The sequence below is a fragment of the Equus quagga genome, chromosome 14 (genome assembly GCF_021613505.1).
Source record: "Equus quagga isolate Etosha38 chromosome 14, UCLA_HA_Equagga_1.0, whole genome shotgun sequence".
Lineage (NCBI taxonomy): Eukaryota > Metazoa > Chordata > Mammalia > Perissodactyla > Equidae > Equus > Equus quagga.
This window is the reverse complement of record NC_060280.1, coordinates 56,283,550-56,301,694: the sequence shown is the minus strand read 5'-3', so window position 1 is coordinate 56,301,694 and position 18,145 is coordinate 56,283,550. Positions and strand designations below refer to the sequence as shown.

The 18,145-nt window shown below is 36.8% G+C and overlaps 1 protein-coding gene across 1 annotated transcript in view; it reads left to right on the top strand.

The window, feature by feature from the left end:
• GUCY1A2 (guanylate cyclase 1 soluble subunit alpha 2) overlaps nt 1–18,145 on the top strand; it is a 268,832-nt gene that overhangs the window by 33,114 nt on the left and 217,573 nt on the right. The window contains exon 3 of the mRNA XM_046686272.1: nt 2,639–2,760. Within this exon, the coding sequence (XP_046542228.1) occupies nt 2,639–2,760 (122 nt within the window). The remainder of the gene's footprint in view (nt 1–2,638; nt 2,761–18,145) is intronic.

The following is an 18,145-nucleotide window of genomic DNA, read 5'->3' as shown; positions in this document are numbered from 1 at the left end:
TTTATACTACACGACTCCTACTGGTCTATAGCTCACAAAAATGAATTCCTGCAGCAGTGCCGACAAAGCAGAGATTTCTTTAAAACTAGGATTGGAAGACACATGAAAATCTTTCTGAGATGTAATGTTCATTCATTATATATTTTGTAAGGAAACATGCATTTCAAATCATGCTATTCATTTTTTACCTTTTGCCAGAATAAGCATTGTTGTGCTAATATCATGGGTAGGACTGCTGCCAACCTCATTTTAGTCTGAGACGCCATTTCCTATAGTCATCTAAAATTAAATTCTATTACTCCAATTATCACTGTGGGCCCTATGTTTGTTTTATACAGCCAACCTTCTGTTCCCTTTTTCTTTTGACAATTGAATAGGGATTAAGCTAGAATAATTTCAATAGAACATTAGAAGTAAAATTAGCAGTGGGTGAGCCCTGATTATTCCGGGAAACAAACTTCAATGATATTACTTATGCTTTCATGGTCAGATTTTGTGGTTATAAATTATCTTATCTAAAAAGTGATCCAGCTTCACTTTCATATATTTATGTAGAATAACTACCTATGTTGTTGAATAAAAACAAGTTAGACGAAAGCTAATATCTATTGATTGCTTCCTGTGTTTGAGGCAATACACTGGGCACTTTACATCTGTTGTTTTATTTAATCCTAACTGTCTATTTCATAGGATCATTGTGTTAAGCTCGTTTTACAGATGAGAAAATTGAGGCTGAGAGAAAAAATATTTGATCTAAGTTCACTCTGATTAAAGTGATGGAGCTTGATTTAAAAATAACCCTGTGTTTGTCTGTGTTTCACAACTGTGCTCCCCATTCTACCTTTTATTAGTGATTCCTGCATTCTGGAAACTGTAGTAAGCATCTTGCCTAACTGGTTTATTGAAGTCTGGTCTCAGTGAGGGTACAAACATGAAATCATTTTACTTTTTCTCTCCAATAATTTCAAAATTGCTGAGTTGAGTCCCCTTTGATAATAGCTTGGGTAGATTGTTTTGTTTCCAAAGACTTTCAGGGAGTGTAAAGTGCATTCCAGACCAATCCAAATCTTCAATCTCATATCCAATCTCAGTATTATATTCCTTTCTGCCTGGGTCAGGTGTTGGCCTGAGGAGCTTGGAATGCATTGTAGACAGGGTATGGTGTGGTTTTTCACTCCTGTTCTCCAGGCCACTCCTTTCTGAGTCTCTTTTTCTTCTGATGTGTTGTATTAGGCAGGAATAAAATGGAAAATGGCAGAAGCTTTTTTTAATTTACTGTTGGTTGTAATAGTCCTCTCTTGGCTGCAAGGCCCTCAGGGAGGTACATGTACGGGTTCTGCCACGACTGCTTCAGATGTCCCCACTGTGGAGAGCACTCCATAGTCTTGCTAGTGGGATCCCTGCCCCTGGCTGGTAGTCCCTAGACTGGGAAGCAGTAGGACGTGGCAACCTGAGCTCACCTCTCTTTAGTGATATCTCCCTAACCCATGGGAAACTCATCTTTTTTGCCTTGCCAAATGATGGGACTGTAGGCCAATCCCAATTGGCTCTATTTCTTTTTCCCTGTCAATAACTCTCTCTGAAACCTTCTTCCTCTATTCCATCAGGCACGGAGGGGTGATCAGGAATTCCACTACCTCAGCAGATGTTCACTGAGGAATGAGATATACAACTCCCAATCTCTAGCAGGGGTGGACCCCTCTCTCACCAACTGGGCTTCTCTCCTTTTCTTGTAGGGGAGAGAAAAAAGAACAACAGCATTCTCTTCCCAGGCCAATTACTCACTCTTCTGAGGATTTCCTTTTGAACTTTTTCTATTCCTTTGCTTCTGTAAGCTCGTGGTGGGTGATAGTGGCAGTAACTATTTAGTCACTTCTTAAGTTCTGAAGGAGATGTCTGGTTTTCCTGGCTACTCTTTTGGAGCATGGGGAGCATTTGGTCCCTATTGTCTTCAGCTTTGGTGCCTTAACTCTAATTCAGAGGCAACTGGAAAAGTTCCACTCAGTATCTTGTTAAATAGCCATTTGTCACTTGGTCCTCACAAGCACTCTGGGAGGCATCTCCATTTGATGAAGGAGGAAAGTTAGACCAACAGAGATCAGGTTACTTGCCCAAAGTGTCACAGGTAGAAAATAGTAAGACCATGATTCAGATTCTGTCAGACTCGAAATGCTGCATTAGCTTCTTTGTTATCCTTACACCGTACTGCTGTCTTCCTCACTGTCTGTGATAGAGGTTGAGAGTGTTTACTTTCAACACAAGTGAGTGCTAGTGCACCAAATTAGTCCTGTTAATTATTCTTTTCCTAGGCAACTTCTTTATAGAAACAGCTGACCAGCAGTGATGAAGCACTCAGATAAGGAAACATTAGCTATACAAAGCTAATATATTTTCTGGTTCTCCTCATTTTTTTTTTCACACATAGTTAGCTTATTAATGATGGTCTGAAGTTCCAGGTCCACACTGCTAATGCTGATGTTCATGATGGGTTATGCCAGAAATTATATCTTGAAGCTTCAGTTATTTTAAAACGTAATGACGCCAAAAGCAGAGACTACGTACTCTTGCACGTATGTATGAGTGCATTTGCAGATGCTTTCAAAAATTTCTCCATATGCTAATTTTGTTTTCTTCTTAGTTATAGGGATGCAGAAAAGAATTTCCACAATATCTCTAACAGATGCTCCTATGCAGACCATTCCAACAAAGAGGAAATTGAAGATGTCTCAGGAATTCTTCAGTGTACTGCTAACATACTCGGTATATTAACTATATATTTATACGGTTGAGAGAGAATGAATGAGGGGAAAAGGGGAAAGTAAAGGTGTAAACATTTCATTTTCTACTAAAGAGAAATTTGGAGACTATGGTAAATTGAGACCAAGATATTGTCTTGAAGTGATTTGCTTTCAACATTCCTGAAGATGTTTGAGTGGAAATTACATGCATGTCATTCACTTGGAGATTGAAAAACAGTATAATAAAAATACTTACATTCCAGGGAAACTTTTCTAAATATTCCTATGTTAGTATTATTAGCTTCCTATAATCCATATTTTTCTGGCTCTTACCCTTGGCTGAAATTGGGGATCTCCCTCTCCTCTCAAAGATCATATTCTATTATTTCTATTATTATTATTACTCTGTTGTTTCTGGGAGGCCCTGGTTGGGGCTGGAGCATGGCTCATGTGGACTCTACAACTTGGGGGCAGTGAGGCAGGTCATCTACTGAGGTCTTTGTGCCTTGCTTGGAGGGGGTGTCCACCTTGAAAATACCAGTATTTATGACAGAGGGCCTGGTAACCATCAGGTGACACTGCTGGCCCAGTACAGCTTAGTTGCCCTTCAGAGTTGCATGAGATGCAGATTAAGTAGAGAGTGAAAAGAGCAGCCAGCAGTGTGCTACCTGATGATATTAGGGAAAGAGTAGTTTTAAGTTAGGTGCTTATAATTTAGAAAGTGACTGTGTAACAGAGTCTGGATTTCCATAAATACTAATTTTTCGAGAAAAGAGATATTAGGGCTGACTTTTTCCCTCCGAATAATGATGAGTTGTTCTCAAAATGTAAAAAGCACAATATTATAAAATTTAAACTTCTGAAGGATATAACTAAATACCTGCCACCTGTTGGCTAGAGGCTGGCATGGATCCAGCAGGTGATTATGTGCCTAAGAGGTGTCTATTCTCTTTTAACTAATGTCCTTTCTTAACTCTTGAAATATAGACTCTCTGAGGACAAAAGTAACAGCTTTACTGGTCATAATCAATGAAAACCTTGTTTTTAACAAGTTAATGAGCTATAATTAATGTTGGCTTGCTTAGATTTCATTTTTTAAATTACTTATGTAATAAGTGTAATCACTTATGAGAATGCAAGAATTAATTCACTGGACAGAAACGTACCATACAAGAAAGGAAGCCTTTTTTTGAGTTGGAGGCACAGGTTGGCATGGAGAAATAGCGTTTCAACCAGGTTAAGAGAAATTCTGATGCCTGGAAACCTTCTCTGTGAATGCCAGAGGGCAATTTTCCAACTCTATGATTTATATTTATCACTTTTGGGGAGTGTGGTTAGAATATTAGGATTGGGGAATACATATTTCTCTCACCTTCTTAACCTGTTACAGAGTTATGGTAGAGACTAGAAATGTGTTTGTTCACTCATCTTTGTGTTATTTATACTTCACCTATCATCAAAAAAGACAGTCATAAGTCAGAAAATGTGATCAGAGTAGCAAATTTTTCTCCTTTCAAAATGGCCATCTCTATTGACTTAGTACAAACTCCAGGTAGTTTGATCATTTACTGGCTCTTCAGGTTGAAGTTTGGGTTTAACGGTTGGCGTGGAATAAAAAGGGCTCTGCAGAGAGGGAGAAAGCTTGTTGCAGAAGACCAGTTGTGCATCTGTCATGCATTTATTCTGTCACCTCCTCCCTAGGACTCCCTGGAAACACATGTGCATTACAGTCCCTTTAGTAATGGGAAAGAACTATTTCCAGATATCAACATTTTTGCCATTTATTTCTCTTTCGTTGGCTTAGAAACCAGTTGTTGCTATTTTCTGTCTCATCATTTACAAATTAGGGATATTAAGTACACGCTGCTCCTTATCATCTGGTTGCCTCATTTTGGGATTCTGGCAGTCACTGTGATAATGCAGTACAGTACTCTAAAGAGGCTTTTAATCTGTGGAAAAAGGCTATACAAAGATGGTTGTGAACGATGCCCTCCCTGCTGGAGGCTTTTAGTGTTAAATTGACTGCTTTATTTGGTACATGTCTTTAGCACACCAAAATGATCTTCTAATTTTAGTTGTCTGAAAAATGTAAACCTTTTCTAGCCAGAATCTGCAAAGCCCATTTTTAGCTCCAATTAAGTAGTAAAAATGTGTTTAAACTGTTATGAGATGCAGCATTGAGTATTTTCTTGGAAATTACGGTTGAATGGTACAATGAAAGATCTATGATAAAGCGTTAAAGGGTCTGAACTGTGTTTGTTGCTAAAGTGTTGCCACCTGATCCTATGCAGTGACCTTAGGTACTGTTGAGGGGAGGGAGGCAGAGACTGGGTAGGGAGAGTTAAGGGAGAAAGATGATAAATTGTATAGCTCTTTTTGCCATATACAATTTAAAATAAATGAGGGTATGACTATTTCGGTTTTAACAAGTTTTAATACTGTGAAAGGGGTCATGGGTGTTTCAGTTGCAGAGCGTCAAGAGCTGTAAGATGGGAGAGATGGTGCAGGAAAAAGACATACCACAGTAGGACAGGAATCAGATAGAAATGAGAACTGTAGGTAATTCATTTACTGATGAATTATAGCAAACTAAGGTTTACTGTTTTAATAAGCATTAGTTATTTGCCAAGTATTAACAAAGCATGGTTTTACACAGCTTTTGCTAAGAGCATTTTCTCTCAAAATGATTGGGAAGGACTTGAACTGTAAAATAATATTCATTAAAGTTTTCTCTGTCTTCTGCTAGAGTGGGGCTTTATCTTCTCCAAAACTTAGCACCTTTAAAGTCAGAATCAGAGTGATGTTGTCATGTGATTATTTGTTGGGAAGGTGCTAGTGAGGAGGATGGAGGAAATGATCTTTGGGGCTTAGACCTTGCAATATTTTCCTGGTATCAGGGACTCTGAAATACTGTGAAACCAGAGTTCTCTATTAAAGTGCCACAGATTCCAGAATAATTAGCTGGTGTGGAACTTTTTGTTGTTATTGTTTGTCATAAGAATTTGTTGCTTATATGTTAATGTGCATGTACATTTTGGTTTTATTGTGATTTGGAACGTGAGTTTAGCAGCCTTTTAATTGGCAATAAAACTGCAGAATTATTTAGCCTTATTTATGGTTAAGATTACCTTGGGGGTTTTCTTGGAATAACTCTAAATCATATAACTGCTCAGTGAATTGAAATATGTTTAACATATTTAGCATCTTGGAGAACAAGTTGCTACGTTAACCACTCACCATTTTTATTGATGAATTAAGATTAGCAATAAGTAAATTCTGCCAATATAGTTCTTGTTACTGTTACTTGGTAATTGATATGTTTTCTCTTTTATTAAAAGTAAATATTTGCAGTATTTTAATAAGATGAAGGAGTTAATGTGGCTAGAGGGGAACTGATTTAATAATGATATTATAATGTAGTGGTTTAGATCGAAGACTAAAGCCAGACTTGGGTTGAAATGTAGTTTGGCTACTTCCTACCTGTATGAACTAGAATGAGTTACTTAATCTGCCCATACTTCATATTTCCCATTTATAAAATAGGGATAACATAATTCCATACCTCCTAGAGTTGTTAGGAGGATTAAATAATTTATATAAAGTACTCAGAATAGACTGATATATAACAAATGCTAAAGTGTTTGCTTTTATTACTGAATATTCACAAAATAATGTTTGCATCAGACCTGGAAGGTCAATATTGCTCACTTTTTTGGTGAGGAAATATACTTTGAGATGTTAAGTTGTTACCTTCTTTTGTCAACAATGACAAGCCACAAAAGCAGGATTTAAACCCATGTCAGTCTGATTCAGAACCCTGTGTTCTTTCCACTGCTTCATGCTGCCTTCCAGGGTCATTGGACTGAGACTGACTGTACCTCACCCCTCTAATGCTAAGGACACAAGTCTTTCTAGTTCTCTGAATTATGATAATTGTCATGATATTGCATTTTACTTAGTTCATTACTATTTCAAAACGTACTTGGGATACTTGCTTGTATGTGACAAGTAGTATCAAAACTGTTTCTCATTGGTATTGAGGAGAGTGCAGTTTCACTGTAATCTGGATCATTTTCAGTTTAGAAACAGTATATTTTTCTTTAGATATCAGGTGTTGACAGTGCAAGTTAAGGGTGATGGTGTTTGCCATCCTGACACACAGTTTTATAGTTGACGCTGTAGTAAATGCTATGCCGCTTCTGTTGGTTGCAAGATTTCAAGCTGATCTTGGTACATAGGTCACTTAATATGTTAGACGTCTTTGGCCTAGCACAAAGCTTGCAAAAGGCTCTATTTCTGATGCCATTGATTTTTTTTTAATTGATAAGTTTAGGAATATTGTCACTTTACTAATTCCTAACAGAGGCCTTGAGTAGTGGTTCCATGTAAATTGGAAAGAACTTCTATTTTCTGCTCTCTGCTTGCATACTTTGCTGGAAATGATTAGATGTCATAGGTAGGCCTGAAAAGGAATGAGACCACTGAGTGTGGACACTGCCTCCAATATGTATAAAATAAACACTTCAATAAAAACTGATGCTTAAATTATGCAGATCAGTTTTAGAAGATGTAAGTATATTGAATAGAAATGTGGAATGCTTTCTCTCCTCCTTTAGAGATTCTTTTTCTCTTAGGAGCATTTTCTTCTAAATCTTATGAAAGGCCTTTTCCCATGTATCCTAATAAATTTCTTGATACTTAGCTACTCTTCATTACTGTAAAAATGTGACAGTCATTTTTATTCCTTTCTTTTGGATCTTCTTACTTTATCTCTAATGCATTGCTTCCCTATGCAAATTTCTGCTCAGCTCCTCTTCTCTGTGTGGGAGGGCAACCTTTCACATCTAAATTCTTCAGACTGTCTATTCTCTTCTCTGATTTTTCAGTGGGTAGGTTTTTACTTTGCTTTTCCCTTTGAGCTTTTTTAAAATAAACTTTTAATTTTGGTAGTTTTAGATTTATAGAAAAGTTGTGAAGATAGTGCACAAAGTTCTCATATATGCCACACCCATTTCCCCTATTATTGACATCTTATATTTATATGGGACTTTGGTCCCAAGTAATGAACCCATGTAGATATACTATTATTAACTAAATTTCATGATCCTTAGTTTTACCTGTTCTTTTTCTGTTCCAGGATCCCACTCAAGATACCACATTTCATTTAGTTGTCACGTCTCCTTAGATTCCTCTTGGCTGTGACAGTTTCTCAGACTTTCCTTGTTTTTGATGACTTTGACAGTTTTGAAGAGTACTAGTTAGGTCTTTCAGTTGTCTGCTGTGTACTTTGATATATGCCCATCATTGTGTGTGTGTGTGTGTGTTTTGAGCACTTCCTTACTTTCTAGCACTAAAAGATGCTCCAGACTCATCTTGTATATTTTCCTCCCCACTTCTAGAATCAGCCATTTCTCCAAGGAGTCCTGGTTCCTTTTATTGGAGAATGGTGTTAGAAACCAAGATCTGGGCCCTAGGTCTGCTTATTGCTATTGGGTGTTGTTGCTTCTAGGCCCTCTCAGCCAACAGTAAGAAAATATACTAACTCATATATATATGCCTATCTATAAATATTTTTATGTGTGTCCATCTGTATCTGTATTATGATAAATCTAAGTTCATACTGATGTCTCCAGCTCTAATCCATTACCGTATGGATCATTCTAACCTTTTCCCTTGCTTGTCTGTAACCTCCTACTCCAACAGTGAGAAACTTGGCTCCCTTTAGCAATCCATTTACTTAATTGTTAAATTCCAGTGTATATGTATAATTGTTTCAAAATTATTAACACACACTGCCATGGGAAACAATTTTATCAACTAGAGTGCAGAGCTTATGTGCAGTTTTGGAGTGTGGAGCTATGTATGAAGTTTTACAGACTCCACTCATTTCTAAGTTGCTCAGGTCTGCACCTTTCTACTCCACCACCTTTAGTCAGGTTTTTTTATACATTTGTAATATAGTTATATTCTTTTGTCACATTCTTTGTTTCATCTTGGGGTCTTTTAACCTCCTAAATATATATATCTTAAGATCTATTAAAATTTGCATACATTGACGTTCACTGTTTGTGCTGTAAAATTCTATGGGTATTAATAAATGCATAGTGTCATGTAGCCTCCATTACAGTGTCGTACAGAATACTTTCATTGCCCTCCAGGGTCCCCTGTACTTCACCTGTTCAATTCCCCACCCCCAATTCCTGGCAAGTACTCATCTATTTGCCACTCTATAGTTTTGCCTTTGCCAGAATGCCATATAAATGGATCATACAGCATGTGACCTTCTCACACCAGCTTCTTTTGTTTAGCAGTGTGCCTTTAAGATTAATATAAGCCTTTGTGTGGCTTGATAACTCATTTTTTTTTTTCTCTCTGAGTAGTATTCCATTGTATGGATGTACCACAGTTTGCTTATCCATTCACCTATTGAAAGACGTCTTGGTTGCTTCCATTTTTGTCAATTATGAGTAAACCTGCTGTAATTATCCACTTGCAGGTTTTTATGTAGGCAACTTTTCAAATCAGGTAAATACCAGGAGTGTGATTGCTGGACTTTGTTTATCTTTGTAAGGAACTATCAAAGTGTCTTCAAAGTGGCTGTCCCTTTTAATTTGCACCTTATCCTCTCCAAAAACTGATTTTGTCAGTTTGGGATTTAGTCATTCTAATAGATGTGCCTTTTCCCTTGGAGTGTTTTTTTTTTTTTTTTTCCCCAAAGATTGGCACCTGAGCTAACAACTGTTGCCAATCCTTTTTTTTTTTTTTTCTGCTCTATTTCCCCAAATCCCCCCTGGTACACAATTGTATATCCTAGTTGCAGGTCCTTTCAGTTGTGGCATGCGGGACGCCGCCTCAACGTGGCCTGACGAGCGGCACCATGTCTGCGCCCAGGATCCGGGCCAGCGAAACCCTGGGCCACGGCTGCAGAGCGTGCAAACTTAACCACTCGGCCACGGGGCCGGCCCCCCTTGAAGTTTTGATGAACAAAAACAGCACCTGCTCTCTCCTTACAATTTCAACATATGTAAACTATAATTAAGAATTGTGGTTTCCTGTATTGTCATTCTGTGTGCTTTTCTAAGATTTTATGATTGAGTTTAGAAACTGTTTAAAAAATTCTTAATCATAGCAGAAATTTTCCGTGGTACTAATAGATAGAATCTTTCTCTTTGATTTTGTAAAAATAAGTCCCTGAAATGGAGTTAGCCAGTGTTACACAGTGGGAAATGAAATCTTCTAGGAATTTGGATGTAACTTTGAAGTGATATGACTTGTAATCCTATTTATTGAAGATATTCAAACTATAAGATGCTCACAAGCAGTCTTTGTTAATGTCCTTATGCTCCCCTGGTCCCCAGCTTGTTGTTGTCTGAATTCCTTTTTAACGCTATCAGTGGCCGCTGAGTCAAACTCAGTTAACTTAAAACTCCAGTTATGCAGTTCATTCTCAAAAGCAGGTTTCTCAAGCCTCTTAGAAAATCTCCTATTGCTCTTTTCTCAGGTGATAGTACCACTTCAATTTAATATCTGCAAAATTCTTAACATGGGAAAATAATTATCTCTGGGTCACACTGTTAGCTTATGGGAAAGGCAGGAAGACTGTGAGGCTCTGGTGTAAGAGTCGGCTGCGTTACTTATTGACCCTTCCATTGCTTCTAGTACAAAAGAGCAGCGGTTATTTTTGCTTTTGAGTTAGAAAGTTTATTCTTTCCTTACTATGTGAGGAAGATGATTATGGGCCATATCATATCATTTTATATGTCAAACTCATACCTCATTTTTGTTGCCGTCTCATGGAGCAAATTCATAATGATTTGGCACATCTGCTTTTTTAAATTTAAATAATATATTTTTTTTGTCTTTACTTCTGTTGAGTCTTTTAGCTCAATTGAACACACCACCTCTCCTACTTCCTCAATTTTTTCCTTTTTATTTGATGAAATTTATTCATTAAATTAATCATTTATTACCTGTGGGTCTAGTTTTTTTGGTCCGTTATTTTATTTCTGTGTTTTCATTGCTCTTTGCTGCCTGACTCTAACTTTGACTCAACTATACAGTTTAATAACATGCTGTTTAATTATCCTAAAAATTAGTGAAAACTTTAAGTAAGATTAGAGTAAAATTCAAACATCCTAGGTTCTATGCTAGATGAGTTATCATTCTTATTAACCTTGAGTTCAGATCTTTTGTCAATTTTAAGTGTTTTTGACAGCATTTCTATCACAATTTTTAAAAATTAACTTATTGAGTAGAATTTTATGATTCACAATGAAGATGTTACTCAAGGCTTTTTATACATGGTAAATTCTCTTTATTATCTCACTGTCTATTTTTCATAAGCAAAAATGTTAATCTCTTTTGATTTGTTGTTCATGAGCCTGCTCAGTTAAAGATTCCAACATGTTTTACTTTCTATGTGGGGAGCTATAGCTATGGAGGATTATGTATCATGGATGACTTTTATACATGTTTTGGAGTTCTCTTTTCCTATTTCTGTTACCTATATGGTAGGTGAGATGAGATCCATTTCAAAATGCAGTAATTTAAATCCATTTCAAATGTAATATGATTGAGCCCAAACTTCCAATTCCTGACCTATCATGCTTTTTTCCTATATTTCTGCCAAATCTGGCCTTAATCTTAGAATGAGAAATGGTAATATTCAGTCTGGAGAAAGAAAATGTAGATTTGGAAATACAGTCAGAATTTTCTCCTGTGATATACAGGAATTTCACTGTAGTCTTTATGGGCAGCTTGTACACTGTTATCTACCACTGTTATGGTCCAGACTCAGTTGGGGTAGATTGTTGGGAGGTAGAGAAGGGTTGGGAATATGAAGCATTTGGCTTCGCTTTCCATGTAGAAAAGAGAAGTTAGAAGAATCATTTGTGGTTTCCCACAGAAGAGATGAATCATTGATGATATGAGAGAGAACCTCATTTGAAGTAAGGGAAGTGTTGGTGACAGATATGAAAAGAAACCAATGGCACACGTGTGAGAGTCAGTCGAAGTATAAACAGATGTGATTTTCGTAAACAAGAATGGGATGAAGTAATCCTGACTCATACCTGCTGGTCAGGACTGAACATTTTCCAGAGCTAGATGAAGATGAAAAGAGGAAAAGCCAACTCTGAAAATATCTATTTTTATTTTAACATTTATGAATTTATTCTTTTACCCTTTCTAGGGAGTTATGATTTGCATTATTGATTTGAATCCTAATCCCAGAAGAATTGTCTCTACCCCAGACTCTAGGACGGTGGACTCACTAGTGATTGTATGGTGGGATCATCTGGAGACATTTAAAAAAAAAGGAGGCCTATAGACACTACCCAAATAGTCTGATTCATCACATCTAGGATGGGGACTAGGAATTTGCATTTAAAAATAATCTCCCAAGATAGTTCTGGTGTGCAGCCATGATTTATACCTTAATTCCAAGGCTAACCCTGCTCTTGGGCAAGTATGCTTAAGAAGCTTTAGTTTAATTCTTAGAGAATTTGGTACCAAGATACACTCACTGCTACTTGAGTCTCTGGAATCTGGGTTTCTCCTTCTGTCTTAATTCGAGAGTGGGTTGCTGCCTTGTACACCACTCAGTTCTTTTCCCTTGTTCCATTTTTCTTTGGGACATTTAGTTCTGCTTCTGAACTCTAAACAGGAACTGGGGGCCTGCTTCTCTTCGCTGCCCTTTGTCTTCTGGATACAGGCTTAATGCCTCTTGCTAGATGCTCTGTACTCTAGTCAGGGCTTTTGTGGGGTTTTTTTTTTTTGGCCTTTATCTTTTTGCCAAATCTTGATGCTGAGCACTGCTGGCTCATACTGCCACCATTTATACCACACATTTATGATATCATAGTTTTTCTGATTTTTCTCCTGTCTTTGCATAAATGGGTATATCTGGTTCTGGGTCTATCCCTTCCTTTTTTCATCCTATATTATTACCTTTGCACAGACGTGTGGTAAGCTGTTGTTCAACCAATGTCAGAAGTAAAATGCTAGGTTTAGCAACATTTTCTCTTTACTGCTACTAGGATCAGAAATCCTGTTACCAGAGAACAAATGCAGCCTGGAGGGCGAAGAAAGTGGGTTTGCAGCTGCTGTGAGAGAGGGAAGTCTGTACTTATCTGTGAGCTTTCATAAAGCACGGAGTCATTTTAGGGTCTTTACAAAGGAGAGATCAAGAAGAATTTCAGCCAGAGAACAAGCACAGCGGTGACAAATGATCCTGATTCTTGTGCGTTACTGAGTGATTAGTGCCCAGAACAATTTTGACTGAAATTACCCCTGATTGCCATCATTTTTCTACTTTTCCTTCTGTTTCTCCTGATTCTTTGGACTCCCCACGACATTCTGACACCTCTTTTACCCCTTATTCACTATTTTTTACTTCTTTTTTTGTCTGTTTTCATACCCTTTCCTTTTCATTATTCTGATTCTTCGTCCTATAGATTAATGAAAAGGGACAGTGTAGATCTGCCCAGCGTTTAAAAGTTCACTTCTCTTAATTTGCCATTGCTTACTTTCATGCCCTTTTTAAGCTTAATTTTTTTACATGGCAAATTTAGTAATTAAGAGACTCTAACTTGTTGCAAATCTGTACAATTTCTTTAGTTTAAGGTTCTAAATGATCATTGGAGCTTTAGCTGTGCTAAAGTTTATTATATTAACTACAGGAAAAGGTTTATTAATCCAGAGATGTGTGTATACAGTATTATAGACAATGTTAGACTTATTAAAGAAACAATTTTCAGGTACTTTCTTCCATCATTACAAATAATTATTGAGTATCTACTTTTTTCAGGTACTATTCTAGGTGCTGGTGATCAGCTGGGAGAAAAACAGAAAGTGAGGAGGCAGACAACGAAAAAACACACAAAAAGACAAAAACAATAACTTCAGAGTGATATGTGCTCTGAAGAAAAATAAGACAAGGGAATGTAAAAGAGAGTGGGAAGGGTTTAAATAATTAATGATAATGATAATCATTTTTAATTTATTTAAGCAATTCTAATAGGATTTCTACATGACTATGGTGTTTATATTGTTTCAGTGGTATTTATGGATTCAAAGCTCCAGGAATGAACTTGTTTTTTAAACATCATTTACCTAATATGGAAGAAGTTGATGAAAGTTCTGGTTTCCCCACTGAGATCTGAGTAGCAATTGCCTCAAGAAGGAGGCAGTGATGTGGTGTCGTAGTATTTTACCTTGGAAAAGATCCCCACAGGTGTTCACCATTCCACAGCTATTTGTTGAGGACCCGCTATGTGCCAGGCCTCTGCTGGCTCTAGAGATTTGACAGTGAGCAAGGCAGACATAATCTCTGCCCTCCTGGCACTGTCAGTCTAGAAGCTCACGGGAAGGCCACATGACGTGAGGAATAGAACTTCTGTACTTGGACAGATGGAAAGCTGCTTGTGTGTGGCCACTGGAAGACAGCTGTCCCAAAAGAAGTGGGAGCACCACCTCCAGATAGGCTGAGAAATTTGGGATTCAGAACTCTTCTATGTGGTGATAGGGAGGACCCTCTCAGAAAAAAATCCATGAATCAAATGCACTCTTAAGCTTTCTCTCACTCTCATTCTCTTTCTCTGTCACCACATACACATACATACCCATATACACCTGTAAATATATATATATATATAGACACTATATATACCTATATATGTACATACACACATATGCACACATACATATATAGACATACATATAAATTATATAGTGCTTTACTATTTACAAAAATTGTTCATATTATTTTGTACCTTGTTCCCTTGTTAAATTCTATAGCTAAATATTATTATCTCATTTTACGGATGAAATTGATTAAGGCCCAGGTAAGGGACTTACCAAGATCACTTAGCTAATAAATGATTAAGTCTGGATTTGAATATAGCTTTTCCAACTACAGAAAAGGATCACAGTTCTTTTTACCATGTCAGATTTTTCTGTTTCTGAAAATAAATGGTAATTGTAACATATCTTCCATTTAAAAGAACCACTTCTGTTTCTTTAAAAAAACCTGTGTGTATGTGTATATGTTTATTACTATGTACTCCTGTATAGTACTCTATAGTACTTCAGCCAACTGCTTGAATTAAAAGACATTTTACAAATAACTTTTGCCAATGATGATTCTGGATGTAGAAATATTTTTCTATTTCCAAATGAAGATAGAAAAAAGGATCCAGAGAGCAAGGGTTTTCAGCTGGTAAAAATGGGAAGAATCCAGCTTATACTACTATTATAGCACATTTCATGATATGATTCCTAACTGTTTACATGTCTTTCTCTTCAACTTGACTGTGGGTAACGCAGTGATTCGGTGCCTTGTGAATCCTTTGTAACCACGCCAACCAAGCCTGAAGGGTAGGTATCCGAGAAACATTGTTTGAAAGACAAAGAAAGACTGAGGGAATGTTCTTGAGGAAGGAAAACTAAAGACACAAGACAAATGCAATGAATAATCCTATATTGGATCCTGGACTAGGAAAAAAAAGTAGCTATAAAGAATGTTATTGGGCCAATAGGCAAAATTTGAATATGGACTGTGTGTGGGTGAGGTGATAATATTGTACCAGTGTTAAACTTCCTCATCTTTATAATCACATTGTGGTTATGTAAGGGAGCATCCTTGTTCTCAGGAAATATGCACTAAGATATTTAGGGGTAAAAGGGCATGGTGTCTGCTACTTATTCTCAAACAGTGTGTGTGTTTGCTTCTGTGTGTATGTGTGACAGAGAGCAAAAGGGAGAGAGAAGGAGAATAATAAAGCAGATGGGCTAATTTTTTTTTTAACAAATTGGTTAATCTTGGTAAAAGAATATGGGAGTGTTTTGTACTATTCTTGCAACTTTCCTCTAAGTTGGAAATTATATCAAAATAAAACATTTCTAAAAACTGTTAAATAAAATTATACTTAAAATAGGTCTTAAGTCCAAAGGGACTCTTTTTCTACTTGGTCATAGCCTCAATTAAAAAGAAATGCAAAGCTAAACTAAAATAACAAACATAAGTGAGTTTAAGAGCTTGTAGTCTATTTTTATACTTATGTGTATTTTGTTTTTCCTAATATCATCCATGAATGCACCAAACTGTACATAACTGGTGTCCAATTGGAACCCATCTATGGAATATATTTTCCTCAAGTTTTGTGTCTGCTTATAACCTGATTTAGTGATATGGACCTTCAAGATGAAATTAGAATAGGATCTGAACATAGTCCTACTCTGTCTAATTTTGTAAGGCAATTGATATCAGAATAGATCATTTCTTCCTCTATGTTCTAGATCATTTTATTTTTTTTCCACATAGAAAAATACTCAAGAATGAGAGCATATATTTGAGAACAATAAAAATAATAACACTGCTGACTACTTCTTTTGCTTAAGTTACCTATTTTCTTGATACCATAGCGAGTGACATCTATACTAGGACATATTCCTTTCTTCTTATAATCCTTTTACTCTTATGTTGTGACATTTTTGGACTTCCTGAATACTTTCCCTGAATTCAAAAGCCTCATCAATCATTGACATAATCTCTTCTGTAGACTCTGATTTTTTGATTGCTTCTCTGACATTTTAAATACCCAGGGTAAATTATTTTTCATGATCTGTCATCAGTCATTAGATAATATTTCAATGTGCTATTAAAAAGTGTTTCTATATTTAGTAGCAGTGCTTTCTGCATCTCTTTGTAGCAGTGTGTACAATTAGTTAAAGAAACTCTTTACCTGAAGTAGGACATCAAACTGAGTAGCTGTTCAGTGTTTAAATTGAGCTAATAGAAATTTAAAGTGAACTGCTTAGAAGATGATGAAAAACCCTGTGACTATAACTTTATATGGTGAAAATTATTACCACTGCCCAGATTTTTAAATTAATACGAGGTGAGAGCATCCAGTATATGCTAGATATTTGTTTCTTCTCTTGTTGGAATAGACAAGGTATCATTTTTTAAAAAGGTATTCGTTTTGGACATATGAATATATTTAATTCTTTAAAATCTTAATTGTATAGAAAAATGAGGTTTAAGTGAATTATAATAGATAAATGTCATCTGAGGTCTTCTAAGGTTTTCTTAACTTCTCTCCCTGTTTCCTCACCTGCTCCTTCATACACTCATGTATAGACTTTCATGCTGTCAGGGACCTCATGATCCTGATCCTTTGGGGACAAAATTTTCTTTTTGAGGAAGATTAGCCCTGAGCTAACATCCACTGCCAATCCTCCTCTTTTTGCTGAGGAAGACTGGCCCTGAGCTAACATCCGTGCCCATCTTCCTCTACTTTATATGTGGGATGCCTACCACAGCATGGCTTGCCAAGCAGTGCCATGTCCGCACCCGGGATCCGAACTGGAGAACCCCGGGCCACCAAAGCAGAATGTGCGAATTTAACCGCTGTGCCACCAGCACAGCCCCATTTGGGGACAAAATTTTTAATTAAATGATGGGATAAATCTAGTCGCTAATGGGAAGCAAAAATCTGAGTAACAGTGGTACTCACACAGCAATGTCCCTGTTTTTGCCTTAGTATAAATGTTAGGCAAATAGGAGAGAATGTGGGAGAGAGTAAATTCTTGGTATTACCACATGGGAGCTTAACTGCGTTTGGCTTTGTCCTTAATGTAAGACCTTGGGTAGTTCTGATTAGTGAAACAGGGATGTTAGTAGTAAGCTTCACTGTAGCATAGGCTCTGCAAACAGCAGAATTCAAGTTTATTGGCTTGTTGTTTAAAAAGAAGATTGTCCACGTTGTGAGGTTTGCATTTAGAACAAGGTTACCATGGTCACAAGGTTAAGAAAAATCTCAAATACCTATTTGCCTTCTAGGGCACCAGGCCAACCGTTTCACTGTTAGTGGGATAGAAAAAACAAACTACGTTGATCTTTGACATCCATCTGGAAGCTAGAAAGGAAATAGCAGCAATATTCTGGCAAGACTTGGGAATGGGCTGAGAAGAGAAAAGCTAGCACTTTTTTCCTTTTAATTATGGCTCTTTTCTGCAGTGCACTAAGAAGCCGTTTGAAATGAATGTGGCATCTTCCATTGTATGTGAATTCAAGATCTTACAGCTTTGTAATATGTTTTTCCTGTCAAGTACTGGATTTGGTTGACCTTTTAGATAATTCATTTTTGTTTGCTGTCAAATATTAAGAAAGCTCTCTCATATAACATTTTGTTTTGTTTAGGAGTTAAAGAGTGGAGGGGAAGTGATAAAAGTTAATGGGAAAAAGAAGAGCTCCAAATTCAGACATTTTTGATTTATGTCTCTTTTGCGTGAGGTAGCCCTAAATTTACCTATTATCTGTAAGGATAAACTCAGTCTTCGGTGCAGTTTCCTTTCTCTTGTTTCTGTTTTTCAGTATTCTCTACCTCCTATGTGACATCTTTTTA